The 27,849-nt window shown below is 48.2% G+C and overlaps 1 protein-coding gene across 1 annotated transcript in view; it reads left to right on the top strand.

Annotated features, from left to right (window-relative positions):
• The window catches only part of CAMSAP2 (calmodulin regulated spectrin associated protein family member 2), a 125,582-nt gene that overhangs the window by 23,643 nt on the left and 74,090 nt on the right, over positions 1–27,849 (top strand). Inside the window, 1 exon segment of the mRNA XM_044301264.1 lies at positions 17,376–17,537. Within this exon segment, the coding sequence (XP_044157199.1) occupies positions 17,376–17,537 (162 nt within the window).

The following is a 27,849-nucleotide window of genomic DNA, read 5'->3' as shown; positions in this document are numbered from 1 at the left end:
GTTTTTTTTTCTGTCCTTTTCCCCAAGGCAGAGGGCCAAAAAAATGCATCAGAACAGCATGTGCGGAAGGCCTCTTAGTAGTGATGAGCGAACTTCTGTTTTAAGTTCGGCGTCTAAAGTTCGGCTTCCGGTTAGCGGAGAATCCCGATATGGTTCCCGATATGGATTCCGACTTCCGTTGTGGTCCGTGGTAGCGGAATCAATAATCGGCCATTATTGATTCCGCTACCACGGACCACAACGGAAGTCGGAATCCATATCGGGATTCTCCGCTAACCGGAAGCCGAACTTTAGACGCCGAACTTAAAACAGAAGTTCGCTCATCACTACCTCTTAGGCTACGTGCACGTGGTGCATATTAGGCACAGATTTTTGTGAAGAAAATCCACAGCATTAGGCCTCATACACAAGGCCGTTGTTGGCTGTTGCCCGTATTGTGGCCCCCTTAAATGGGCCCACCATCCGGAAGGTGCGGTGAGGAACAGAGGCACGGATCGGACTATGGAGTGCTTCTGTACGTTTTCTGTCCATGCCTCCGTGCTGCATGCACTACTTTTTTGTGGTGTGGACCATTGGATGCGGATCGCAGACCCCTTTCAAGTGAATGGATTTTCATCTGCATACGGCAGGCACATGGTCAGCGCCCATGCAATTTGCAGTCCGCAGCACAGGCCAACAACGGCCATGCGTATGAGGCCTTGGGCCTCCTGCACATGACCATATCATTTTTGTGCTTTCTGAAAATCATGGATCTGCAGAATTCGGATGTGGTCCGTGTGCATCCTGCACTTTTTGCGGGCCCCATTGTAACCATGCCTATTCTTGTCTGCGGAATGGACCAGAATAAGACATGTTCTATAATTTGCAGCATGGATGCGGAGAGCACACTGATGAGATCCGTGTGCTGTCCACACTTTTTGCCGCCCCGTAGAAATGAGTGGGCCAGCATTCAATTCGCAAAAAATGCAGACCGAAAATACAAGACCAACTAAGTAGATGACATTTTCTAAATCTCATCAGAAGTTGCCTTGCAGTGCGGATTTTGAAATCCACAGCCTGTCAGTTGTGTGGGTTGTCAGTGCAGAATACAATGCACAGGGTGAGGTCTGGGGAAAATCCGCATCAGGATACGTAACTCGTGTGGCTTTGGTGCCGAAAGTCCTCATAAACCACACTGCGGTATGCTGTACCCTTATTGCACCCTTTAACAGCCGCTGAATTGAGCTGACTTTAAAAGTAAGTGCGTAGATCTGTATCGGCCAGTTATATTGAATAATCGTGGATTCATGACTGTGCTGACGAGCTGCCGGCTGTGTATTTCCTGCCCGCTGTGTATTCAGACGCTGGAACGTACTGTATGTACAGCAGGATTGCTGATGACATGGAAATGCTGACCTGTCACAGAGGAGAATGTGAGATAACCACTTTTATGTGCCCCCTGGGGGAACGCAATAACCGCAGCAAGCATATACAGGATTGTAGGACATGAGTGCACAGGATTGGGGGCCAAAACGGTGCACTAAAAAGTGCCCCAGAAGGGGCACCAACATCTAGTGTTAGAGAAGCCTTCCATGTTGCGTCTTTTCTGAGATACGCAAGTCATTTCTGAGTCAGCAGGAATTGTGCGCTTTGTAAGGCTAATTCAGTCCCTTTGGCAGAAGGCCAGTAAAACTATTGTGGGAGCCGTGAGAGGGTTAATGGAGCAGCCTGAGGGGCTTGTGTTAGGATCTCGGGCAGCGGTATGTTTGGAATGGTTGGTGACACCCTTTTCCCTGGTGGTTTACATGGACGGGAACAGGAGGCTTCTGTTTGCAGGCCCTCTGTTAACCCTTTATGACTGTTCTTCACTGCTTTCTCCTGCTTGAGGGCCTGCAGATGAGGGTCTAATTATTCAGTATTTTCTTTAGCCCCCCCCAGTTCTTTTTGTAGAATTTGTTCTCTATATCAGGCACTCCAGACGCTGGTCAGTGAGGTACCGGATATTATAGAAGTCCTCTATATACCATCATTTGAGACCGAGTGTATGTAGTGAAGTTCGGACATAACGTGGATCGCACTCTGACATTAGGAGCCGCTCATTCCTTGGCTGCTCTCTGCACTTACTGCAATTTGTCTAAATTCCTAACCTGTCGGATTAATTTCACTTACTGTATGATGGCAGCCATTATCATCCACTGAAAACTGCTTGGGGCCATTTACAGGTACGGATTATGGTTCGCTGCAGTCAGGATTAATTAGATGACATACAGAGCCATGGTGCATACATCCTATGATAAGCTGGCATCTGTCTCGGCCTTCAGAGTGCTGACACCGACATTTAGTCAGTGAGCTTCCCCCAAATTTACTTCAACATCACCCCCCGTGATTCATGTAGACTGAGATGGGACACGACATGGCTGATTTCCTGCTGTCAGCACAGTGTCCACATCGGAGATCTGTGGTAGACTGAGTGATATGGACACGGAGCCTAAGAGCCCTGTTACGTGGGCCGATAGAGCGGACAGTAGGAAAGTTCATTCCTCATCATTGCCTGCGCTGTCTGCATGCAGTAATGAACGCTGCTGTATGGGGATGAATGATCGTTAATATTAATACAATCATTTCTCTATGGTTTCATTATTTGTTGCCCTCATGTCCCAATATGATGAGCTGCCGACAAACTATATTTTTGGCCACATGAACGATCAGATCAGCCATCAAACAAACATTTTCTGGTTTGTTGACTGGTCACTGACTCAATTACACGCACCAATTACCAGGAATGGACATCTCTGTTTCTTCTCAATAATTGGTCATTGGCCCATGTAAACGGTCATCCAGGCTATGTTCACCCAGGGTGTTTGCTCTGGAATCCAGGACCAAAATCCTAGGCTGTCTTTTGGATTTTAGACACGCTTTTCCAGTTTTTATTCTGTGGATCTGGCCATGGATTTGGCCCCATTCAAGGACGTCAGTCAGCTTGCGGACTCCATCCATGGTTTCCACACCAAAGTCATGCCTAGAATGGCTAGAATCCGCACTTCCGGGTCCGCAATTCCGATTCCGAAAAAAAATATAACATGTCCTATTCTTGTCCGCAATTGCAAAATGCGGAATGCACATCGCCGATGTCCGTGTTTTCCGGATCCGTGGATCCGCAAAACACACGAATGTGTGACTGGACCCTTAATGGGGTTCTCCAGTATATTTATTAAAACTGGGTATTCTTATGACCTATGGCAGAAAGATCATTTGGTTTGCGTTTTCCATGAAAATTTTATTAACGACCTATCCTCAGTATAGGGCATCAGTATCTGGTGGCGGTCAGACACCTGAGACCCCCGCCGATGAGCTGCCCAAGCACAGCGCTGTTCATAGTATAGCGGCTGCACTTGGTATCGCTCTCAGCCCCAATTACTTCAATGGGGCTGAGCTGCGTCTTGGCCATGTGACCGATGAACGTGATATCACACGGAATAGGAAAAGCTGACAGAAGCCACGGCACTAGTGCTGATCGTGGGGGTCCTGCATGTCGTACCCCCACTGGTCAGGTACTGATAGGATAGGTCATCAGTAAAAGTCTCTTGGAAAACCCCTTTAATACTAAGCATCCCCCCGCCGATGCCACGGTCCCCACTGCACTCGCACAGGCTGCAGGCTCTTCTGCAGCTGAACAGGAACAGAAGCCCACACATCCAGATGGAAGAGCCCGCAGCTTGTGTCGTATCAACCAAACTATATTACTTCCACAAGAGGAAAGTCCACGTTTTATAACTAGCCCAGAGAACCCCTCTGGACCATTATCTACAGTAACACACGAGTAGTACAGCAGAATCGGGGTCCAGAACACCACATAAAAAGCATATAAACATGATATACTGTGCCCTTAACTTTCTAAGAGACAAACGTCTCCTCACTGCCTAATGACACGCAGGAAGCGTCCATGATTGTGCTCCTCAATAAGGCCTCATGCTTATGGCTGGATGTATTTTGTAGTTTGCAAACCATGCATCTGCCAAATATGTATTCCGGCCGTGTGCATGCCGCATTTTTCTAATAGAGCTGTTTATTCTTGTCCGCAAAACGGACAAGAATAGGACATGTTCTACAATTAGCGGAACGGCTACATGGATGCTGACAGTGAAATCTGTGTGCGGTCCGCATATTTTTCGGACTCTTAGAAGTTAATGGGTCCACATGCAACGCGGGCAAAAAAATGAAAAATTTCATATGCATGAGGCCTAAAGCGCTGAAAGAAATGATCCAGTGTTGTCTTAGACTCTAGGTTCATCTAGGTGAAACCCATCTCCAGGTTAGCGCAACTTTACCTGGTGGCCACAATAAAAAAAGAGGGATATACTGTCTCATGATATTACATGTTTGTAGTGGATTTTGCAAACCTGTAAATGGAGATTCCCTTAATAAATGTTCATTTTGGACTCCTCTAAATGGCAGCAAGGAGCAGAGGTGACCATGCTTGATCTCCTTGCTTTAATGGAGGAAAGCATAAGTGTCCTCAATGCTGAAGTGCTGGTCGCGGGAGCCATACATGGTTTGGAGGGCAGGGTGGTCACCGGTTTCGGTGATTAGGTAAGGCTCTGTTCATGCTTCTGTCCACCTCTTATAAGAGCAGAGATATGCACATAATGGAGCGCCGATTCTGTCCTATGACAGACGCCGGTGGCACCCAACAGACCCCTTTGACTGACTTAGGAGCCTATTGGGTTTCTATCATGGTGCCATCATTCAGACGGGAGGAAATGCCCAGTATATGTGCTAATTTTCTGGTCAACGCTGACAATATTTTCAGCTGAGGCCCCTGTTTTTTTCTATTATTATTAGTTTTGTTACAGTGAGGGGGAAGAGGGGCGAAATGTAGGAGGCAGAACATTAGAGGGTTTTCCGGGACTTATATTGATGACCTATCCTTAGGACAGGTCACCAATATCTGATCAGCTGTTGGGGGGGGGGGGGGGGGGGCACTGTGTTTGAATGCTCTGGCTTCTTCACGGGATACCAAGCACAGCGCCATATGTTGTATAATGGTTGTACTTGGTATTGCAGACAATTCCTTTCAGCAGAATAGGACAGAACTTCAGAAAGACCATGTGACTGATGAATGTGACATCACAGGCTGAACACTGATTGGCGGGGGTGCTGGGCATCAGATCCCTACTGATCGGTATTGATGGCCTGTCCTGGAAAACTGTGGTGAACGTGTTTTTATTATAGATTATTGTTCTAGATTACAAGGCCGTTATCTACCCTTCTGTATTATATAAAAGAAAGATGGAAATTTGCGATATAGGATTGTTCGTATACTATTCCAGGACCCTAGCAATCTGTATAGTGCACTTTAGATATATTCAATACTTTTCTAGATTTTTGTATGCTTCTTAAAAGGATATTCCAGGTCTTCTGTATTGATGGCTTATATTCAGGATAGATCATCAATATATGATTGGAGGGGGCTGACTCCCAGCATCCCTAGCTGTTTGCAGAGGCCATGGATGGCGGTGAGCGCCTCAGTGTATTCCTAGGCTAAGGACGTCACATTCATCGGTACATAGCCTGTTTGCAGCTCAGTCCATTGAAGTGAATGGGCCTGAGGTGCAATACCAAGCACAGCCAATGGATGGCACTGTGCTTGGTAATCCGCCTGGAGGCCGCAGTGCTCACCGGAGCATTGCCACCTCTTTTAACAGCTGATCAGCAGGGGATGCTGGGAGTCTAACCACCAATTGATCAAATATCTGTGACCTAACCCGAGGATAGTCCATCAGCATGAAAGACCTGGAAAACTGTTTAAATTTGGCAAAAACGTAATATTTGTGGTAAAGTGTTTGGACAAGCGCAGACATAGAGGACGGTTTCTGACTAGCGATTTGATGGCACGTCTGGGCGGTTAGCTCGCTGTTTATCCTGCACAATTAGCAGATCCAGCAGAGCACAATTGTAATTACAGTTATTACAGACCCAGACTTATAATAACTGCAGTCAATGAAACAAAGATATTATCATGTCTGCAAGACTAATTACAAATGACCGTGTCTAGCCCTTGAGGTAAGTGATTGGTATAAATATATCAGCAACTTATTTCTTATAAGCAAGACCCAAAATTCCGTAGGAGTACAGGGCCCATCTCATAGGAAGGAGAAGACTACATACATTAGCAGGAATAATTACAATGTGATATTGGGAAAGTACTAGGGTAGACCGTTCTCTAGAGGTGGTAAGGAGATGTTCACACACAGCAGATCTGAAAATCAGTTCCATACATCCAAGCATATGGATTCCTGCAATCCCAATGTAGTTGAGTAGGACAGTCACTTATATGTGCCACGTGTGACTATACCCTAAAAGTTGCATGAGTGTAATGAAGCAGGGGAGAGAGTCTCTGAGCATAGGGGCAGCTGGAGAGGAACCCTGTAGTCATACATGGAAAGAGCTTCGGAGTTCGTTGACATCCCATATGTAGGACATGAGAACTTCATAAAAGTCATGTTGCTGAGCCCAGGGCTAGAGTCCGGCTCAATGGGGGCATGTCCCCCGGCAAGGCTGTCCTTTGTCCCCTCTTCTGTTTGCCATTGCCATAGAGCCTCTAGTGTGCCCGCTCAGAACTACACCACTAGTAAATGGCTTTAGAAGGGGAGGTATAGAGGAGCGAGTCTCGTTATACGCAGACGATATGCTGCTGTATGTAGGAGATCTGGCCTCCTCAGTAGACCCTATCATATCTCTGATTTCTGAATTTGACAAGCAGTCTGAGTTGCTTATTAATTGGAGAAAGTCGGTGATACTGCCGTTGTCCCCACCTCCACAGAGTCTTTGTCATACCAATCTCTAAGTTGTGTCATCCTTTAAATATTTGGGAGTTGAGGTGTCCATTACTCCACATAGATACATAGAAGACAATGTAGTGCCGCTGCTTGCTAAGTTTAAGCTTATAGCTGCTTCCTGGCATAAGTTGCCACTGTCTATAGTAGGCAGTGGAAATCAGATCAAGATGCCGCAGCTCCTATATATACTTCATAACTCACCGGTATGGATTCCCTTGCATTATTTTTACAAAACCCAACAAATTCATTTTTTGTTGTGGAAGACTAAAGGAAGTAGAATTAGATATGAAACTCGGCAAAGAAACAAAGAATCGGGCGGTCTAGCATGCCCAACCCGTTATTATATTTCTATCAGCTCAGCTGCAGCGTTTTAAAGGATGGCACACGGCTGGAGGAGCGGGGAGGAATGGCAGATTAGTTGAATGGGCATCAGGACGCTCCCCACCCCTGGCGGCCCTGGGAGGTGGAGTGGATCCAAGATTAGGATCTGCCCCAACTTTGGTGCTTATGAGGAAAGTGTGGGCTAAGGCTAAAGTGCTTCTTGGGGGTCTCAGGATTTCTAAATATGTTTCCTATATGGAAAAACCCTGTCTTACCAGAACTTTCCCAACTGAATGGATTTTCCCTATAGGAAAGGGATTTGGGACATCGGACAGTTGTACTCCCAGGGCCTCCTGAAGCTATTTCAGCAATTGTGCTCTCCAGTCATTTCTAGAAGTACTTACAGATAAGATGCGCATTAGATGCCCAATCCAAAGCACTGTCGCTGCAGTATACATCCAGTCAGGCGATTGACTCTGTGGTGGCGGTAGGATCTGTAAGGGGAGCTATTCTGAGAATAATCAGTCATTGCATGGGGAGTTTCTGAAGCCCTTACCTCTTAGGGTAAAGGCACAATGGGAAAACGATGTTGGGAGTATTACTGATACTCAATGGGAGGAGACGCTGGCATTGACCCCGAGCCTATCCCTGAGTGACGCTGCTAGATTGTCCCAGCTGTTTTTGATCCATAGGATGTATAAAACCCCGCTATTCCTGTTTAAGATTGGATATAGAGGAGACTCCTGTTCAACATGCAGCGAGTCAGACGCTGATCTGTTACATATACTGTGGAGCTGCTGTGCATTAGAGAATATTGGAGGGACGTAATACAGTTAAGGCTACTGTCATGGACAGATCCATTCAGATACTACAACCATCTGCATCCGTTCAGAATGGATCCATTTGTATTATCTTTAACAAAACCAAGACAGATCCATCTTGAACACCAGTGAAAGTCAATGGAGGACGGATCCGTTTTCTACTGTGCCAGATTGTGTCAGTGAAAACAGATCCGTCCCCATTGACTTACATCGTGTGCCAAGACGGATTCGTTTGGCTCAGTTTCGTCAGACGGACACCAAAACCCTGCAAGCAGCATTTTGGTATCCGTCTTCAAAGCGGGATGGAGACGGATCGGAGGCAAACTGATGCATTCTGAGCGGATCCTTTTCCATTCAGAGTGCATTAGAATGCAAACTGATCCGTTTTGGAGCGCTTGTGAGAGGCCTGAACGGATCTCACAAACGGAAAGACAAAACGCCAGTGTGAAAGTAGCCTAATCAATAAAGTGTTTAGTGCAGATTTCCCTCTTGATCCTAAAATGCGCCTACTGGGCATTTTTAAATTTGATCAACTACAGACGCCTAATATATTTTTTTTTACTCGTTTTATTAAAGATTAACATTCCAGGTGTGACTCAAGTAATAAATGCACAGGGGTTTCCTACGCAGGGAAATAGCATCACATGATTTAAACATAAGATAAAATAAAATACAGGGCATATAGATTGGATTACAATAGACCATGTAGTAAGTTTCCAACGGTGATGAGAGGCTGGCCTCAGCACACCTAAATAAAGCTTAGGTTATCAACCACTGGATACATGTAGGAGTTTTGTAAGGTTAACTAGGAAGAGCACCACTTTCCCCAAACCTTTTGAAATTTTTGTGGACATTTCCTGTGCTTACAGACAATATTTTCCATGGTCACTGCGTGGTTAATTAAGGTCTTCCACTGACCTAGTGATGGTGGTCTGTCTCCCATCCACCGAAGCGCTATAGCCTTCCTAGCTAGAAATAAAGTTTCCCCTAGAACAATTCTATTATAATGGGTCCACGACTCTTCATCCAGGACACCCAGTAGGCACAATTTGGGACATAAAGGAACCGTAGCTGGGACCATAGTAGACAACACGCTAAGGACCAGTGTCCAGAAACGACGGATATAGCTGCAGTCCCAAAACATATGCCAAAAGTCTGCATTATCTGTTGAGCACTTTTGACGCCTGTTATGAGGACTTCTTCCCATCTTATGTAACCTGGTTGGAGTGAGGTAACTTCTGTGCAGTACAAACAACTGAATCAATTTATTATTAATAGAGGGTAAAACGCTGGTTGGAGTCAAAAGCGCCTCATTCCAATCATCTTCTGTCAGAGTAGGTATGAACATCTTCCACCTATTCTCAATGGCAAGAGGGTTCATTGTCATGCAATTGCAAAGCAAGTGTGTATACAGCACGGAAATGATCCCTCTCGGGCCCTGAGATCTCAACACACCTATCAACGGATATTTCGAGATACCCCTCCCCACCTCTCTGAACCGGGCCTGTAGCGCATGCCTCAATTGTAAGTATCTGTAAAACATATTACGGGGTACTCCAAATTTATCCTGGATCTCCAAAAAGCAGCGCAAATGCCCACCTTCGTACAAGTCTTCCAGTGTGCCAACCCCATGAAGCCTCCACATATCAGCCCCTTCTATCGATTTTTAGATGGGAAAACATGGGGTTATCCCACAACAGGATGACATCAGGTAGATCCTTATACAAATGCAATTTGGAGGCCTGACAAACTTGATGCGCTGGCCTATGCAAAGGCAGGAGGAGACTACGAGGGCAGTGTGATTTCTCCAAGACTGGCCAGAGAGTGCTCAGATGTAAGTATACTTACAGGAAATATTCAGCATTGGATAATTCAACTGACAACACTCAAGGCCTCATGAATTTTAGTTGACGAGCCAAGAAATAAAGGAAAAAGTCTGGTAGGGAAGCACCCCCCTGCAATTTGGGCCTTTGGAGTACAGCTAAGGAAAGTTTCCTTCTAGCCTTTCCCCATACAAATGAGGCAATCCTAACGTGGACATGGTCAAAGAACCCTCTAGATATAGGTGCGCAAGAGTGGGCTAGGAGATACAGGCCCTTAGGAAGCAAGATCATTTTAACTAAATTTAGTCTACCCATGATGGAGAGGGGGAGGGATTTCCATGTTTGAATTTATCTGCAATAAGGGCCTCCAGAGGTTCTATGTTCAAGGTGTATGACATTTGTGCATCTCTAGTAATTATTATTCCTAGATACTTGAAACGACCCACTGCTGGCAGAGATTGTGGTAGTGAGACAGCCATGTGTGATTCCAAAGGACCATAATAGCGGACTTGGTCCAATTTATGTGCAACCCCGAGAATCTGCCAAACTGCTCAATAATCTCGATCGCTTTAGAGAGCGCGACTTCAGGGTTGGTCATAAACAAAAGCAAATCGACCGCATAAAGCCTAATTTTATCCTCCCTGCATCCCATGGTGATTCCTGTGTATATCGGATCCTGCCTGATTCTAAGAGCTTAGGTGTTCTACCGCAACTGCAAATAGCAGAGGCGATAAAGGGCACCCCTGCATCGGGCCTCTGTTCAGTGGGAATGAATCAGATTGATGGCCATTTATTAATATGTTGGCTTTTGGTCGTTTGTATAATATCTCTACCCATCTGATGAATTTTGGGCCAAAGTTCTTCAACACAGTAAGCAGAAATGTCCATTCTATTGAATCAAAAGCTTTAGCAGTGTCTATGGAGTCCAAAACCCCAATGATTACCCTCAGCCGCCCCTATCTGTGCAATCATCTGTGTCCTCCTGATATTATCAGAGGTTGATCTGCCCAGCATTAAACCTGACTGATCCCTATGCACCACCGAAGTGACCACTCTATTAAGGCGAGTAGCCAGAACTCTAGTAAGTATTTTATAATCTAAATTCAAAAGAGAGATAGGACGGTATGATCCGCACTCCAACGGGTTTTTATCGGGCTTTAGGATGAACACAATTGTGACGTCATACAGAGAGTCATATTACTGCCGCGCGGAGGTGTGCAAGAAGCCTGCCAAATGCCTGCTATTTGAGAAAATGATTTGCGGTTGCTTTTTTCTGACAAATGTATCCTATATATAATCTGCCTCTATTAAGCCATTCTAGCCTGTTCTCCTCAGTCGGGGAAGTTGTAAAATCCTTTTCTGCCTCTTTGCATCTAGTGTGCAGTTCCACCTCTTTGCGCTGCGTTTCTTTCTTGATGAAGGATATTGACGATTTGAGGCAACCTCTCAGGTATGCCTTCATCGTTTCCCACAACAATAAACCATCCGTCTCAACACCCTGCACCTCCAGAAACATCATCAGTTGATCCCGAACCCTGTCGGTAATGGTGAAAAGAGATGACCAGAAAGGATGTATGCGCATCTTTCTTCCCTGTCTAACAACATCGGGGCGTTTTAGCTCTACCATTACCGGGGCATAGTCCGAGGGACCCTGAGGCCCATATCTCACATCATCTAGATCGGTGTATACTAAGGCGTTCCCTAAAATGTAATCAATCCTGGAAAGAGCTCCCCTGGAAGGAGTGAAGCATAAGTATTCCTGTAGAAGCGGATGTCTGATCCGCCATAAATCCGGCCACTCCATCTCCGCAGCTATTCGGGACAGAACGGTCAGAAGGAGAGCCACGATTCCTACCAGAATCAATGCGGAATCTGTCCAACTCATCGTGCATTACCAGATTAAAGTCGCCCATGCAGAGCAGTCTAGCATTGGGATATTGTGTTACAAATCCTATCACAGTCTGCAGAAGAGAGGTAGCGGCAGGCGGCGGATTATACACATTAATCACAACGTAAGGGACACAGTTAATGTACACATATAAGAAAATATATTGCCCCTCCGGATCCATTACCGAGTGATGCACCTCCCACCTAAGGCTCCTATGGACCAGTATAGCGACCTCTCTGGAGTGTGAGATGCCATATACATTAGCTATATGAACCCAGGGTTTTTTAAGCCTACTCCCTGTCTCCGGCGTAAGGTGAGTTACTTGTAGGCCAATAATGAGTGGGTTAAAGGAGCGAATGTGTGAAAATACCGCTATCCTTTTCTTGGGGTCCCCCAATCCCCTTACATTCCACGACAAAACCTTTATGGAGGCCATTTTCGATCTATCCCTAATCTTATAGGATACCCTCCTACCCTTTCCGTAGAAAAGGTGCAATCTGTCCTGTGACACCAATGCCCTAGGACCCCTCCATCTAGCTTTACTAGGAGAGAAACCCACACCTGGATGGAACAAAACCAAAAAGTACATAACTTAGTACACATAAGTAACAAAGTGAATAAATGATTGTTGGAATCTTGTCCAACTAGTATAAGGGCCAAGGTCTCGGAGACCTGCATAGTACAATTAGATGGAATACCTATGCAGGTGTTGCTTCTACCCCACATCATCATAAGCAACATATAACTTGCAATCAGAAATGGTGACATAGTGTGTATAAGAAAAATTATATCATAACTACCGAACGAATGAAGTCAGCAAGCAAGGAAGCTAACAGAGAAGAACACAGCTCGTCAAGTCCCACTTCTGAAGGCACAATGACAGGTGAGTATTATGGCGATCAAAAGATCACTGAACAACAGGAATACTTTCGCTATACACGCTTCCAATGCATCAGTGTGGTCCTGAACGTCCCGATTTCCTGGAGACCCAATCTTCCGCTTCTTTGGGATCAGCGAAGAAGATGGGTTTTCTCGCCGTCCACTACTCGTAGGCGCGCTGGATATGCCATGGAATATTGTAGATTTAGTTCCCGGAGGCGCCGTTTAACCGAGTCAAAGGTGGCTCCTCTTCTTTTGAAGGTCAGCTGAAATGGTCACATTTACATGCTTGATTACTTGTTTATTCCTCGCTTGACTGAGGATGAGATCCCTGTCTTTCCAGTTTAATCTTGCAATGAGAGGCCTCGGTGGAGCTCCAGGAGGAGGGAATTTGGCGAGAACCCTGTGTGCTCTTTCTATGACATATGCAGTGGAGAATGGCGCTTCTGGGAACTGTGCTTTGAACCACAGCTCAAGAAAAGTGTCAGGGTCCCGTCCCTCTGCTTTTTCTGGCATACCCAGCATTCGGACATTGTTACGTCTGGCTCTGTTCTCCAAATCATCACATTTCTGCTGCCACTGATTTACAGAGCGCTCCAGGTCTTGCACTTTACCCACCATGGGCCTTGTCCTCAGTATTCTTAACACGATCTCTTAGCTGCTGCACATCGTGCTGAAGCAGGCCCAGGTTCACCCTCACCTCATCTATCTTTCCAGTGAGCGATGTCTGGCAGGAGGAGATCGGTGACATTAGCTGGACGTAGGCTGTCTTTAGGGTGAACTCCAGTTCCTCTAAGCCATCAGCTTCCAATTGCTGCGCTGCCTGACCACGGGTGACCGCCGCGCGCCATGGTGAAGGCGCGACCTCAAGCGAAACCACCTCCCAAAATGTGCTGCTACCCCAGGGAAGCCCCTTCGCTCTCCTTCTCTTCAGGGAGCCAACCCTGAATTTTTACTTCTTCTCTTCTTCCTGCATCTCTGGCAGGCAACTGTTAGGCTCCATTCACACGTCCGTGGAATGGGTCTGCATCCGTTCTGCAATATCCGGAACGGGTGCGGACCCATTAATTTTCAATGGGGCAGGAATGGATGCGGAGAGCACACTATGTGCTCTCCGCATCCGCATTTCTGTAGCGCGGCCCCGATCTTCCGGTCTGCAGCTCCGGAAAAAAATAGAACATGTCCTATTCTTGTCCGCAATTGAGGACAAGAAAAGGCAGTGCTGTGGGGGTGTTGGCCGGGTGTATTGCGGATCTGCATTACACCACGGACGTGTAAATGGACCCTTATTGTGATTGTCTCGTGTGGGGAGGGGGGGAGTTAGTTGTAGGCTTGCACTTGATTAACACTTATCAAGTGAACAGAGCTTAGCCGCGCCCAGGCCAGTTGATACTAGCCGTGACATCACTGGGCCAGCAGTAAACAGTGAGAAGGCCGCGGCTCTGCTGGAACGCCGCTGCCTTCTCAAACAGCTAATCGGTGGGGGTCCCAGGTGTCGGACCCCCACCGATCAGATGCTGATGATCTATCCAGTGGATAGATCATCAGTTTAAACAAACTGCAGAACCCCTTTAAGTCTAACACTTCTGTCTTGAGGCGTTACTCCACTTTCTACACCCCCCTTTACAGGGCTAAGATTGCAACAATTTTTACAACTTTTCAAAAAGTTGCAGTTGATAAAGCTGGGTAAAATCAGCTTAATGGACTAAGTATGCTCACTGGGTAAAATCAGCTTAATGGACTAAGTATGCTCACTGGGTAAAATCTGCTGAATGGACTAAGTATGCCCACTTTTCTAAACTGAAATGAGTGGTATAAAATGCAAATGTTACCAATTTTTTTTGCACAACAAGCCCAAAAAGTAATAACGTCATTACAGGCCTCATGAACACGACCGTATGTATTTTACAGTTCGCACAACACGGATATCGTCCATGTTGCATCTGCATTTTTTGCTGACCCACAATGGGTTTGTGGTCTGCATTTTGTGGCTATGTATAGGACATGTTCTTTTTGTGGAATGTACATGCGGATGCAGAAAGCACATCAATCATCCATATGTCTGTTTTGCCAAAACATTGATTATGTCCCCGAAATGCTGACTCCAGACCCATTGAAGTCAATGAGTTTGCAAAAACAAAAATGTTAAAATACGGACGGCACATAGAGTTCATCTGTATTTTGCGGAACTGTGGTTTGTGGACAACAGAACAGACACTGTTGTGTGCATAAGGCCTTAAAGGGGTTGTCTCATGACAGACAATGGGGACTTATCGCTAGGATATGCCCCCATTGTCTTTTATAGGTGCGGGTCCTACCTCTGGGACGCACACCTATATAGAGAAAGGAGCCCTGAAAGTGAAGGAGGGCGCACATTTTCTATGTGGCTGCCGAAAATAGCCAAGAACTGGATCGGCTATTTCCATCGAGCCCATAGAAGCGAATGGGAGCGGTGGCCGGTCATGCGCGGTGCGCTTCCATTCACTTCTATGGGGAGCCGACTTGGTGGTGGCCAGACTGGAGTCCTCCAGCCACCACCTTGCAGGGCTCCGTTCTCGATATAGGTGCGGGTCCCAGTGGTGGCACCCGCACCTTTAAGACTGGGGGCGTATCCTAGCGATATGCCCTCATTATCTATGATTTGATGAGACAACCCCTTTAAAGGGAACCTGTCACCGGGATTTTGTGTATAGAGCTGAGGACATGGGTTGCTAGATGGCCGCTAGCACATCCGCAGTACCCAGTCCCTATAGCTCTGTGTGCTTTTAAAAACGATTTGATACATATGCAAATTAACCTGAGATGAGTCCTGTATGTGAGATGAGTCAGGGACAGGACTCATCTCAGGTTAATTTGCATATGTATCAAATCGGGTTTTTTTACACATTAAAAGCACACAGAGCTATGGGGACTGGGTATTGCGGATGTGCTAGCGGCCATCTAGCAACCCATGTCCTTAGCTCTATACACAAAATCCCGGTGACAGGTTCCCTTTAAGGAAAGTAGTAGTGACCATATTGTGCAGTGTGCATGATATATCTGACAGCAGGTGCACCATAATTCTGACAGTCTAATCTGTATGGGGATCTCCTGAATCAGGGGAGTAAAGGATTGAAGATGTAGAAATTTTTCACCCGACCTTTTCGTACCACTAGAGCTGTCTAGATTTCTCGCCACTGACAACTCTCTGCCAAACCAGGCATGTGCCGTATGTGCATAGGGGATAGGGAGAGGTGGCTGTCAGCTGACGGCTATTGGGGCTGTTTCCAGTCCAGTAAAGGCCCTGGGTTGAATTGCATAAAGATGAATACACAAAACCTTATGACTTTTTATTTATATAGGGCAAAGATAGGGCTCATGAAACGGGGAAATTTTTGGTACAGCGTGATGTGCATGCTGCAGTTTATTGTGACTGTACATCTGGTAACACTGCAGCCGGGCACTGCAGAGAGATTAGATCAAGGTGAGAAGGTGATTGTTTCATTGCTGCAGTTGACACATACATAAAACCCTACAACCGTATTACATGGATTAGGTTATAATCCCTTTGTCTATTATGTGAACGCACCATTCACCACAGCATGGCCCTGTACTCGCTATGAACTCAGATCACGCTTTAAAGCGGCTCTGTCACCAGGATCAACCCTATTAGATGAGACATACTGCCTGGTAGGGCTCATCATGTCAATTAAAACAAAACCTTTCTTTTGTCTGTATGTATATCTGCGCGATATCCATATGCAAATGAGCAAGTTAGAGCACCAGGAGGCGGGGCTAAACCTTTGAGTACTGCTGTGTAACACCCCCTGTGCTCTGCACACTCCCCCATCCCCTACTGAGAGTAGAGCTGTGTCCTAGTATCTGCATATCATATACTCTATGTACTATAGCTGTACCACACTGAGATCTGCTCCTGCTGAGGGCAGAGCTGTGTCCTAGTATCTGCATATCATATACTCTATGTACTATAGCTGTACCACACTGAGATCTGCTCCTGCTGAGGGCAGAGCTGTGTCCTAGTATCTGCATATCATATACTCTATGTACTATAGCTGTACCACACTGAGATCTGCTCCTGCTGAGGGCAGAGCTGTGTCCTAGTATCTGCATATCATATACTCTATGTACTATAGCTGTACCACACTGAGATCTGCTCAGAAAACGAATCTACACATCACTGCTTTATTCAGAGGCACAATATAGGGTTATAAAGACACCAGTAATGTGTGTTCGCTTAAAGGGATTCTGTCACCAGGATTAATGCTATAGCGATATTTATATGTGCCCATCAATCTCCATGCAGTGCTTAAAATGATCCCACTGCTCTGTGTGTGTTAGATTCTTATAAAAACCGATCTTATTGATATGTAAATCACCTCTGTCAGGAGTCCATGGGGGTTGTCCCACGATATGTTGGATCCCAGCCGCGCCCATCGATCACTACAGTGTCCACTGCGCCTGCGCGAGATTACGGCACTGAGAAGAACTGACGTCAGGGATAGTGGAGTGAATAAACTAAGTGGTAGGCGGTGCTGGCTCCGGATCGATGGGCGCGGCTGGGCTAGGACAACCCCTTGGGCTCCTGACAGAGGTGATTTACATATCAATAAGATCGGTTTTTATAAGAATCTAACGCACACAGAGCAGTAACAGTGGGAAAAGATTCAGTAAAACTTGTAATTTATCCATTTAAACCTCTGCTCTTTCTGACTTCCGTTGTAAATGGGGGACATCTGATCAGTGTGTGCACACTGTATAACATCTCCAGTAATATTCTTGATTCTTATTGATATTGGTTTTTATGATATGTTTTATTTTAATGCAGAGCGCTCATCTTGCAATGATTGACACCCTGATGATGGCGTACACAGTGGAGATGGTCAGCATAGAAAAAGTCATTGCATGCGTCCACAAATACTCGCCCTTCTTCCAGACTGCGGACCTGCCCTATGACATTGAAGATGCTGTCATGTACTGGATAAATAAGGTAAAAAAAAGGGGATCCTGAGCATCAGCTATGCACATTCGTTTGAGCTTTTCTGTCAGACGGAAATGGCTCAAATGGATGCCAAATTTGCATAACAGATTCAGTTTTTCTCGCCCATTTTCCTTGGGGGACACAGACCTTGGGTATAGCTCAGCTCCCTAGGAGGCGTGACACTAAGTAAAACTGTTAAGCCCCTCCTCCATCAGCTATACCCTCAGCCTGGAGATAGAGGCTACCAGTTTTAGCTTAGTGTCCAAGGAGGCAAGACACTCCCTGCTACTGCAGGGCTGTTTTCTCCTTGTTATTTTTACTTTTTCTTCTAATTTTGTTATTTTGTTTTTTCCTAGGGATACCAGAGACGCATTAGACCTCTCTGCTCTCCCGGGGTTGAGCTGCGCCAGTGCCAACTTATCTGCACTGCTGCCTCCCCCACAGAAGCAATAGGAGGATCTGGGCAGCAATGGCTCCCCTACATCCCGCCAGCTAGGGGGTCGCCCGCACGCCAAGCCCCTCTTCCAGCTTCCTGCCACTGCGGTGCCAGTGGCTGAAGGGGCGACCCTGCTGGAAAGGACTGAGGGTGAAGACGTCGGACGGTGAGATGGCTATTCCAGCCCATACCCCGTCCCTATCTGCAGCATCTACCCCTCTGGGTAAGGGGGGCACCCGTGGTCGCTCATTCTGAGCGCTCATCTGCAGGACAATGCAGCACAGCAGCATCCTCAGCACCCCCACGCCGTTCCCCCCCCACGCTGCTATCTTTCTGCCCCCCCTCCCCCTCATTCGGGGCTGACTCCATTTTTCTCTTCTCTCTCTCCCCCTTCCCGCCGAGAACGGGGGGCGGGGCTTAGCGGTCCCGGTAGGGGGCGGGGCTTACGCGCGCGTCATTTTGGGGGCGGAGCTACGTTCTCCTTCACAGGAGATATTTCAAGCGCTGGAGGGGGCAGAGCTTGTTCCCCGTGCTTTCTGCTGAGGTTTCCCGCGCTTCCTCACTCCTGACAGGAAGCTGGGACACGGTGGGGGACTCTAACCTCCTGTGTACATCGCTCGGCTTCTGTGGGCGCTCTCTGCTGCTCACTGCTGTTCACTGCTTCTCTGCTGCTGCTGATCTGGGCCATCTCCTGACGTTCTTCTGAGGCACTGGTAGGACAGTTAACCCTCTCCTAACCCTCCTGGTCATAGCTGCTATAACCCTTTGTGGTCTCTATATTAGAGTACAACCACACTTCAGCATGTCAGATCCCACAGGTGCCCCCAAACCCTGGTACCATGCCTGTACCGCCTGTAAGGAACTTTTTCCGCGTGGGCAATCTGAGCCGCATTGCCTTGCATGTCAGGCCCCGGTGCAGGGCCCGCTTCCCGCTGCGCCCCCCGGTGCCTCTGAACCCCCTGACTGGGCTAGGTCTCTGTCTCAGGCGGTGGAAAGCCTTACACACGTAGTGGGCCGTCTCGTGGATAGACCGCCTCTCCCGCAGGCTGCCACAATCCCTGTCGCACCCGCTGGGACTACCGTTTCTGCCGCCCCCACTGGTTCCCTGCCTCCCAGCGAATCTTCCAGGGCCCGGCATACTCAGAAACGTTCAAGGGTTGAGCGCACATCTTCTCCAGATGCTTCGCTCTCTCCGCCATGCGTGCGAGCTCAGTCAAGTCTATCCTCTCAAAGGGATACGCTTTCTGAGGGAGAACTGGCGGATTCGGACGTGGACATGGACTCAGAGCTTCCGTCCAAATTGGCGTCCGCGGTGGGGCATCTTGTCACTAGCATCCGTGATACCTTTCAGCTACACGATGACCCCCCCAGCTCTGAACAGGCCGGCGTGTCCTTTCTCCGCCCCAAACAGGCCTCCAAGGTTTTTCCCATACACGCTGATTTTTCTTCTGTGGTATCCAAGGCTTGGACTCGGCCTAACGTCCGCTTTATTACACCCAGAAAGCTGGACATTTGTTATCCCTTTCCAGCGGATTCTGTGACCACGTGGACATCCCCGCCTAAGGTTGATCCTCCCGTGGCTCGCCTGTCCAAAAGCACTACTATTCCTGTACAGGACGGATCTTCCCTCCAGTCTGTTGAGGACCGTCGTACGGAATCCCTCTCCAAGGCCATATTTACTGCCTCTGGTTCGGCCCTTAGACCGGTCTTTGCCTCCGCCTGGGTTGGCAAAGCGGTCTCTGAATGGGGTTTGCAACTGGAACGGGAGTTAGGGTCGGACGTCCCTGTTCAGGACCTCCGTTCCTTAGCCCAACTAATTGTTCAGGCCGGAAAATTCGTCTGTGAGGCCTCCCTTGATGCGGGTGCCCTCATTGCCCGTTCCTCTGCCCTGGCAGTTTCTGTCAGGAGGGAACTCTGGCTGAAGGTTTGGGCGGCGGACGCCGCTTCCAAACGCTCTTTGGCCGGCCTACCATTCACGGGTTCCCGCCTGTTCGGAACCCGTCTGGACGAACTTATATCAGAGGCCACGGGTGGGAAGAGTACTCACCTCCCCCAGTCCAGGCCAATGGGCGCCCCCCGTGGTCGCGCTGGTTCGTCCCGTTTTCGGTCCTTTCGCAAGCCCACCGGGTCTAGACCCGCGGCCAGTTCTTCTTCCTCTGGCCCAGCCCAGGATAGACGCAAGAAGCCGTTTTTTCGGACGCAACCTACCTGGCGCAAGTCCCAGCCTGCACGGGCTCCCACAGGCCAGCAGCCCTCTGCCTGAAGGTGCGCCCCCACCCACCCGGGTGGGGGGCCGCCTTCTCCTATTCAGGAACGTATGGCGGGCCCACATCTCAGACGCATGGGCGCTCGAGATTGTATCTTGCGGATACAAAATCGAATTTGCGTCCATTCCGCCAGACCGTTTCTTCCGATCCCGTCCTCCGCGAGATCCCGTACGAGTGGCCGCCTTCTTCGCGGCCATTCACTCTCTAATGGACAAGGGTGTCGTCGCCCCCGTGCCTCCGACAGAAAGGTTCAGGGGGTTCTACTCGAACCTCTTTGTGGTTCCCAAGAAGGAAGGCTCAGTGCGTCCGATCTTGGACCTAAAACGCCTGAACCGTTTTCTCCGACTGCAGAGATTCCGGATGGAGTCTCTCAGGTCCGCAGTGGCCTCCCTGGAAAGAGGGGATTTCATGGCCTCAATCGACATTCAGGATGCATACCTCCACGTTCCGGTTGCTCCATGTCATCACCGCTTCCTGCGCTTCGCGGTGGGGGACGATCACTTCCAATTCGTCGCCCTTCCCTTTGGTCTGGCGACGGCTCCTCGAGTGTTCACCAAGGTCCTGGCCCCTGTCTTGGCCCTTCTACGTTCAAGAAGTGTTTTTCTTCTCCCATACTTGGACGACATCCTGGTCAAGGCACCCTCCTTCTCTCAGACATCCCGCAGTGTGGAACTCACTCTGGAGACCCTGACGCGGTTCGGTTGGATTATCAACCACCCCAAATCTTCCCTTACCCCCTCCAGACGGCTGATCTTCCTGGGGATGCTCCTGGATACAGAGTTGGCGGAGGTCCGCCTTCCGTCGGACAAGCGTCTGGCCCTTCGCGGGTCGGTTCGCAGTCTCCTCCGCCATCACCGCCCTTCCCTCAGATCCAGCATGCGGTTGTTGGGAAAGATGGTTGCCTGTTTCGAAGCGGTGCCGTTCGCACAATTCCGATCCCGCACCTTTCAGAGGGCTATTCTGTCGGCCTGGGACAAATCACCGAGGAGTCTGGACAGGACCTTTCTTCTGCCTCCCCTGGCTCGGGCTTCCCTCGGCTGGTGGTTGCATATCCCTCTAAGGGGGAAGTCCTTCCTTCCACTGAACTGGCTGGTGATTACCACAGATGCCAGCTTACGGGGGTGGGGGGGGGGTTTCCCTCCCCGGTCCGTCCAGGGCGTTTGGTCTCTATCGGAGTCCAGACTTCCAATCAATATTCTGGAACTGAGGGCGATTCTTCTGTCCCTCAGACACTGGACCCATCTGCTGAGGGGCCACCCTGTTCGGATCCAATCGGACAATGCCACGGCTGTGGCATACATAAACCATCAGGGAGGCACTCGCAGCGATGCAAGAGGTGACCCTCATTCTCCTCTGGGCGGAGACGCACGTGCCGGCCTTCTCTGCGATTTACATCCCGGGGGTGGACAACTGGGCGGCGGATTTCCTCAGCCGGTCCACCATCGACCCGGGAGAATGGTCCCTGCACCCAGAGGTGTTCGAAGCCCTTTGTCTTCGCTGGGGTCGCCCCGACGTGGACCTCATGGCCTCCAAATTCAACCACAAGGTCCCCCTATACCTGGCCAGGGCACGGGACCCGAAGGCATACGGCGCCGACGCGCTCGTCCTTCCGTGGCGCGAATTCTCCCTTCTGTACGTCTTTCCTCCTTTTCCCCTCCTGCCACGGGTTCTTCGGAGGATCGCGGCAGAGGGCGTCCCCGCGATTCTAATCGCCCCGGATTGGCCCCGCCGGTCTTGGTACGCCGACCTAATGTTGCTGTTGGCAGACGCACCGTGGCCACTGCCCTCCAGGGAAGACCTTCTCTCTCAGGGACCGATCTTCCACGAGCATTTAGGCTCGCTACGTTTGACGGCGTGGCTATTGAGACCGCCGTCTTAACGCGACGGGGTTTCTCCGCGGACGTAGTCCGCACCATGATCCGGGCTCGTAAGCCCGTATCCTCTAGGATCTACTATCGGGTTTGGAGGTCCTATCTGGGGTTCTGTGAGTCCCGGAGCATCCCACCTCTCCGGTTTTCTCTTCCCACAATCCTGTCCTTCCTCCAGTCGGGTCTGGACCTGGGGCTGTGCCTCAGTTCTCTGAAGGGTCAGATTTCGGCGCTGTCTATTCTTCTCCAGCGTCCCCTGGCCCCTCTAGGGCCAATTAAGACCTTTTACAAGGGGTGGCTCACTCTGTTCCGCCGTACCGCCCTCCAGTTCCTTCCTGGGACCTGAATGTGGTGCTCTCGTCGCTCCAATCAGCCCCCTTCGAGCCTTTACGGGAGGTCTCCCTTCGCCTTCTGTCCTGCAAGGTCATCTTTCTTGTGGCCGTCACGTCTCTCCGACGGGTGTCGGAGTTAGCGGCTCTTTCTTGCTCCGAACCTTTCCTGATCTTCCACCAGGATAAGGTTGTGCTTCGGCCTGTCCCGACTTTCCTGCCAAAGGTGGTCTCCGCCTTTCACATCAATGAGGACATCGTCCTTCCGTCGCTCTGTCCCTCTCCTTCCCACCCCAGAGAACGGGAACTGCACCGTCTGGATGTGGTCAGGGCGTTGAGGATTTACTTGGAGGTCACCGGGTCCTTTCGGCGCACGGACTCCCTGTTTGTGGTTCCGGAGGGTTCGCGCAAAGGGTTGGCGGTCTCCAAGGTGGCTATTGCCCGTTTCATTAAACTGGCGGTGTCTGAGGCTTATCGAGCCAAGGGCAGGCCTCCGCCTTTTGGCGTCACTGCTCATTCCACCAGAGCAGTCGGAGCTTCCTGGGCGCAGAGGCATCGGGCCTCGGCTGAACAGTTGTGCAAAGCAGCCACTTGGTCCTCTCTGCACACTTTCACAAAGTTCTATAGGGTGCATACGCATGCATCAGCGGATGCTGCGTTGGGCCGCCTGGTTTTGCAGGCAGCGGTTTCCTGATGCTCTGGTGGTGTTCCGCCTTGGGTTTGTGGTCCCTCCCTTCTTGGACTGCTCTTGAACGTCCCAAGGTCTGTGTCCCCCAAGGAAAATGGGCGAGAAAAGGAGATTTTTGTATAACTTACCAGTTAAATCTCTTTCTCGCTCTTCCTTGGGGGACACAGCACCCACCCTTCTGTGTTTGGTTACAGGGTTATGGTCTGGCGCCCCGTTGGGTTGCTGGCTGGTTGTTTCCGTTATTGGTTGTTATCCTTTCACTACTTGGACACGCAACTGGTAGCCTCTATCTCCAGGCTGAGGGTATAGCTGATGGAGGAGGGGCTTAACAGTTTTACTTAGTGTCACGCCTCCTAGGGAGCTGAGCTATACCCAAGGTCTGTGTCCCCCAAGGAAGAGCGAGAAAGAGATTTAACTGGTAAGTTATACAAAAATCTCCTTTTTCCCCAGGATCCGTTTTTTTTTCTTTTGTTTTTCTGTTCTTCTGATGGATCAGAAGAACGGAAAAATAACGGTGATGTGAACTCGGCCTAACACTGCTTGCTTTGTCTATATAGACAAGACCTTCCCCAGTGATGGGGTCGCTAAAGAAAAGTCTTTCCAGATTACAACACAGGATTTGATCTTGGCTCATGCATGGAGTTGCAATACCTCCATGTGCATGGTCCTAAGGCAGAAGTTCCAGTCGTACCACCCCCATACTCTACAGTTGGTAGAGGATTGTTCTCATTGCTTCTTTAATCTAGCTACAGCAAAGTCCAAAGATTAAAGGGGTTGTCCGGTGTTAAAGTGGTTGTGCGCTCTGATCCGCTGTATGAGGAGATGGCATGCACGTGCCGTCTCCCTTCTCTCTTCCTGCTCACAGCTGCTGTCTATGGCAAAGATCATAGACCGCAGCAGCGGACAGGAAGGGAGATGCCACGTGCACACTGCACGCGCCATCTCTTCATACAGCTGATCGATGGGGGTGTCGGACTCCCGCTCATCTGATATTGATGACCTATCCTGAGGATAAGTCATCAATAGAAAAAGCCCAGGCAACCCCTTTAAAGTGACAATGAAGTTCTGATTCTACGTACAATGCCAGCAACTACAAGGAATGTCAGATACTTGCACCAATATTCAAATGTCACATTCCAATATTTAACCTACTTCTTATTATTGGCATCTGAGATTTATTTTAAGATATATTTTACAGTATTGTTCATAACAAATTTTATCAAACAAAATTTTAAGAAATGTGTTATATATGTGGAATTCAGATGGTGAGTGCCTGCTGATTAATTTATATATGCATCTGAGATTTGTGTTAGGTTCCCTTAGTTCTGCTGAATTCAGTTTCTTTACCACCCGGATCAGTTATTCATGGTGGAATGGTAATCCTGTTATTCCTGGATAGTTTACTCCAGGGATGCCCAACCTGCGGCCATCCAGCTGTTGTAAAACTACAACTCCCATCATGCCCTGCGGTAGGCTAATAGCTGTAGGCTCTCCAGGCATGCTGGGAGTTGTAGTTTGGTAACAGCTAGAGGGCCGCAGGTTGAGCATCACTGGTTTACTCCATACATGGGAGTCCTCTTTGTGCTGCTATGTGCTGTCCATTGCGGTGGACACAGATTATAATGTATCGTTTATAACTAGTCATAAAGCAGAATTGTATCCACCTGCAGCAGACATCATCTAGTGCGTGCCATTTATTGACTTGAGTTCACATTGTCCGCCTTCTGCGCTGTTGACCTAGAAGAATAGTAATTATCCCCGTCCTGGACATCTAGTAGCCATCATCTGCTTGTTGTTTCCTTACTGTCAGGTGTTTGTATGAAATATTGTCTGCCTTGTACCAAGGTGGTCGGCTTTTATCTAGATGTGTCGTGTTTATATGAAGCCAATTTCAACATTTCATGTCACTGTTGGCATTAAATGAGACTTATGAGTTAGGACTTGTACACAGGATTGTGTTGTACTGAGCCATGATCCACCATCAATACAAATCTGCGGGCCCATTCTGTAGCTCCATTCCATGATGAAGAGGCTGAAGCAATAGCCTGAGTGCTGCAGTCTCTTCACATAGCGAGAGTCAGACCCCCACAATCAGATATAGAGGACCTATCCTGAGGTTAGGTCATCAATGGCATGGCACAGGAACCTGCTACAATTAATTATATAAAGGGCCATCAACATAACGGGTCATATACAATGCATTTAGAAAGTCTTCAGACCCTTACACTTTTCACATTTTATTATGTTGCGGCCTTGTGCTAAAATAATAATAATAACAAATTAAAAAAGTCAAGTTTCCCTCCATCAATCTGCACTCGATACCCCATAATGAAAAAGTTAAAACAGAATTTTAGAAAGGTTTCCAACTTTATTAAAAAGGAAAAACTTAAATTTTGCATAGAGGAAAGTATTCAGACTCTTTGCTATGACACTTTAAATTTAGCTCTGCGGGCCTCCCATTTCTCTGGATCATCTTTGAGATGTTTCTACACCTTGATTGATTCCACCTGTGGTAAATTGTTGATTGGACATGATTTGAAAAGACATACCCCTGTCTATATAATGTCTCACAGCTGACAATGCATATCAGAACAGGAACCAAGTCATGAGGAGGAAAGAACTGCCTGTGGAGCTCAGAGACAGGATTTAGTAGAGGCACAGATCTGGAGAAGAAGAAAAAATTCTGCTGCACTGAAAGTTTCCAAGAGCACAAATGCCTCCATAATTCTTAAATGGAAGAAGTTTTGCACAACAAGGTCTTTTTCTAGAGCTGGCCTCCCCACTAAACTAAACTAAAGTAATCGGGGAGAAGGGACTTAGAGAGGTGACCAAGAACCAAATGGCCACTCTGGCTGAGCTCCCGAGATCCTGTGTACAGATTGGAGAAACTTCCAGAAGGTCAATCATCACTGCAGCACTTCACCAATCTTGGCTTTATGGCAGAGTGGCCAGAAAGAAGCCTCGTCTCAGTAAAAGAAACATGAAAGCCCACTTGAATTTTGCAAAAAAAAAAAAAAAAGCACCTAAATATTTTTCTGACTGTGAAATACTAGATTCTTTGGTCTGATGAAGCCAAGATTTAACTTTTTAGCCTCAATTCTAAGCATTATGTCTGGAGGAAACCAGGCACTGCTTATCACATTTCCAATACCATCCCTACAGTAAAGCATGGTAGTTGCAGCCTCATGCTGTGGGGGTGTTTTTCAGCGATTGGGACAGGGAGACTGGTCAGGGTGGAGGGAAAGCTGAATGGAACAAAGTACATAGATATTCTTAATGAAAACCTGATCTAGAGTGCTTTGGACCTCAGGCTGGGGTAAAGGTTCAACAAGACAATGAATGTAAGCACACAGCCAAGACAAGACAGACGTGGCTTAGGGACAACTCTGCTCTGTTAATGTTCTTGAGTGGCTTAGCCAGAGCCCTGATTTGACCCCAATCGAAAATCTCTGGAGAGACCTGAAAATTGCTGTCCACCAATGGTCCCTATCCAACCTGACAGAGCTGGAGAGGATCCGCAGAGAACAATGGCAGAAAATCCTCAAATCCAGGTGTAAACCTTGTGACGACATAAGACTGGAGGCTGTAATCGCTGCCAAAGGGGCTTCAACTGAGCCCTGAGTAAATGGTCTGAATACTTTTGTAAATGCAAGATTTTAGTTTTTCACTTTGCTACTATGAGGTATTGGGTGCAGATTGATGGCGAAAAAATTTGTTTGCAACCTGAAAACGTTTGGGGGACTACATCTTTAAATGGGTTGTCTGGGTTCAGAGCTGAATCCGGACATACCCTTATTTTCACCCAGGTAGCCCCCTGAGGCTAGCATTGGAGCATCTCATGCTCCGATGAGCTCCCTTGCCCTGCGCTAGATCGCAGGGCACAGGCTCTTTTGTTTTCAATAACACACTGCCGGACGGAAACTTCCGCCCGGCAGTGTGTTCGATAACGTCACTGGCTCTGAACTGCTCCGATGCTCCTGTCAGGGGGGCTGCCTGGGTGAAAATGGAGGTATGTCCGGGTTCAGCTCTGAACCCGGACAACCCCTTTAAGGGGTGTATACTGCACCTTGCAGACACGTTTGGAGTGGCTATTGATCGCAATGCAGTACTGCAGAGCTCATTGTCTCTTTGTACAGGCCGCCCTGTACATCTGTGTGCACAAGGCCTTATCCAGCATTTCCGCATGGATGATTGGGCCCAAGGCTCTTTACACAAATTTCCTACATAACTAGTTGCCATCTAATACAAGCATTTTGGCCGTACAGTTTTGGAGGGGGTTGTAGTTCCCATGATGTATACCCTCGGAGTCACTCCTGTTTCAAATAGAAGTTGTGATGGACAATTCAGATTACTCGCAGCTTCCATGTCAGAACCACAGGCTGTAAGTGATATCCGTAGGAATACCAGAGTGCTTCAGCGGGTGAATGTCAAATTCCTCACAGCATTGAGACCTTTTTATTAGACTGATGGGTGCCCATTGTGTCAGTCATTTCCACAGAATACAGGCTGTTGTAAATGGCCCCTATATTTCCTCAACAGCGTGCGAGGAAAGCTGAGACTTTTCCTACACCTCTGCATGCTTGTGAAGAGTTAGGCCTCATGCACATGGCCGTAGCAGTTTTTCCTATCTGCAAATTGTGTAGCCGCAAAACACAGATACCGGCCGAGATTCTGCCGCCAATTTTTTATTTTATTTTTTACTTCTTCAGAAATGTCCTATCCTTGTCCACAAA

This window comes from Bufo gargarizans, chromosome 7, assembly GCF_014858855.1.
Source record: "Bufo gargarizans isolate SCDJY-AF-19 chromosome 7, ASM1485885v1, whole genome shotgun sequence".
Classification (NCBI taxonomy): domain Eukaryota; kingdom Metazoa; phylum Chordata; class Amphibia; order Anura; family Bufonidae; genus Bufo; species Bufo gargarizans.
This window is presented reverse-complemented; position numbering and strand designations above follow the sequence as displayed.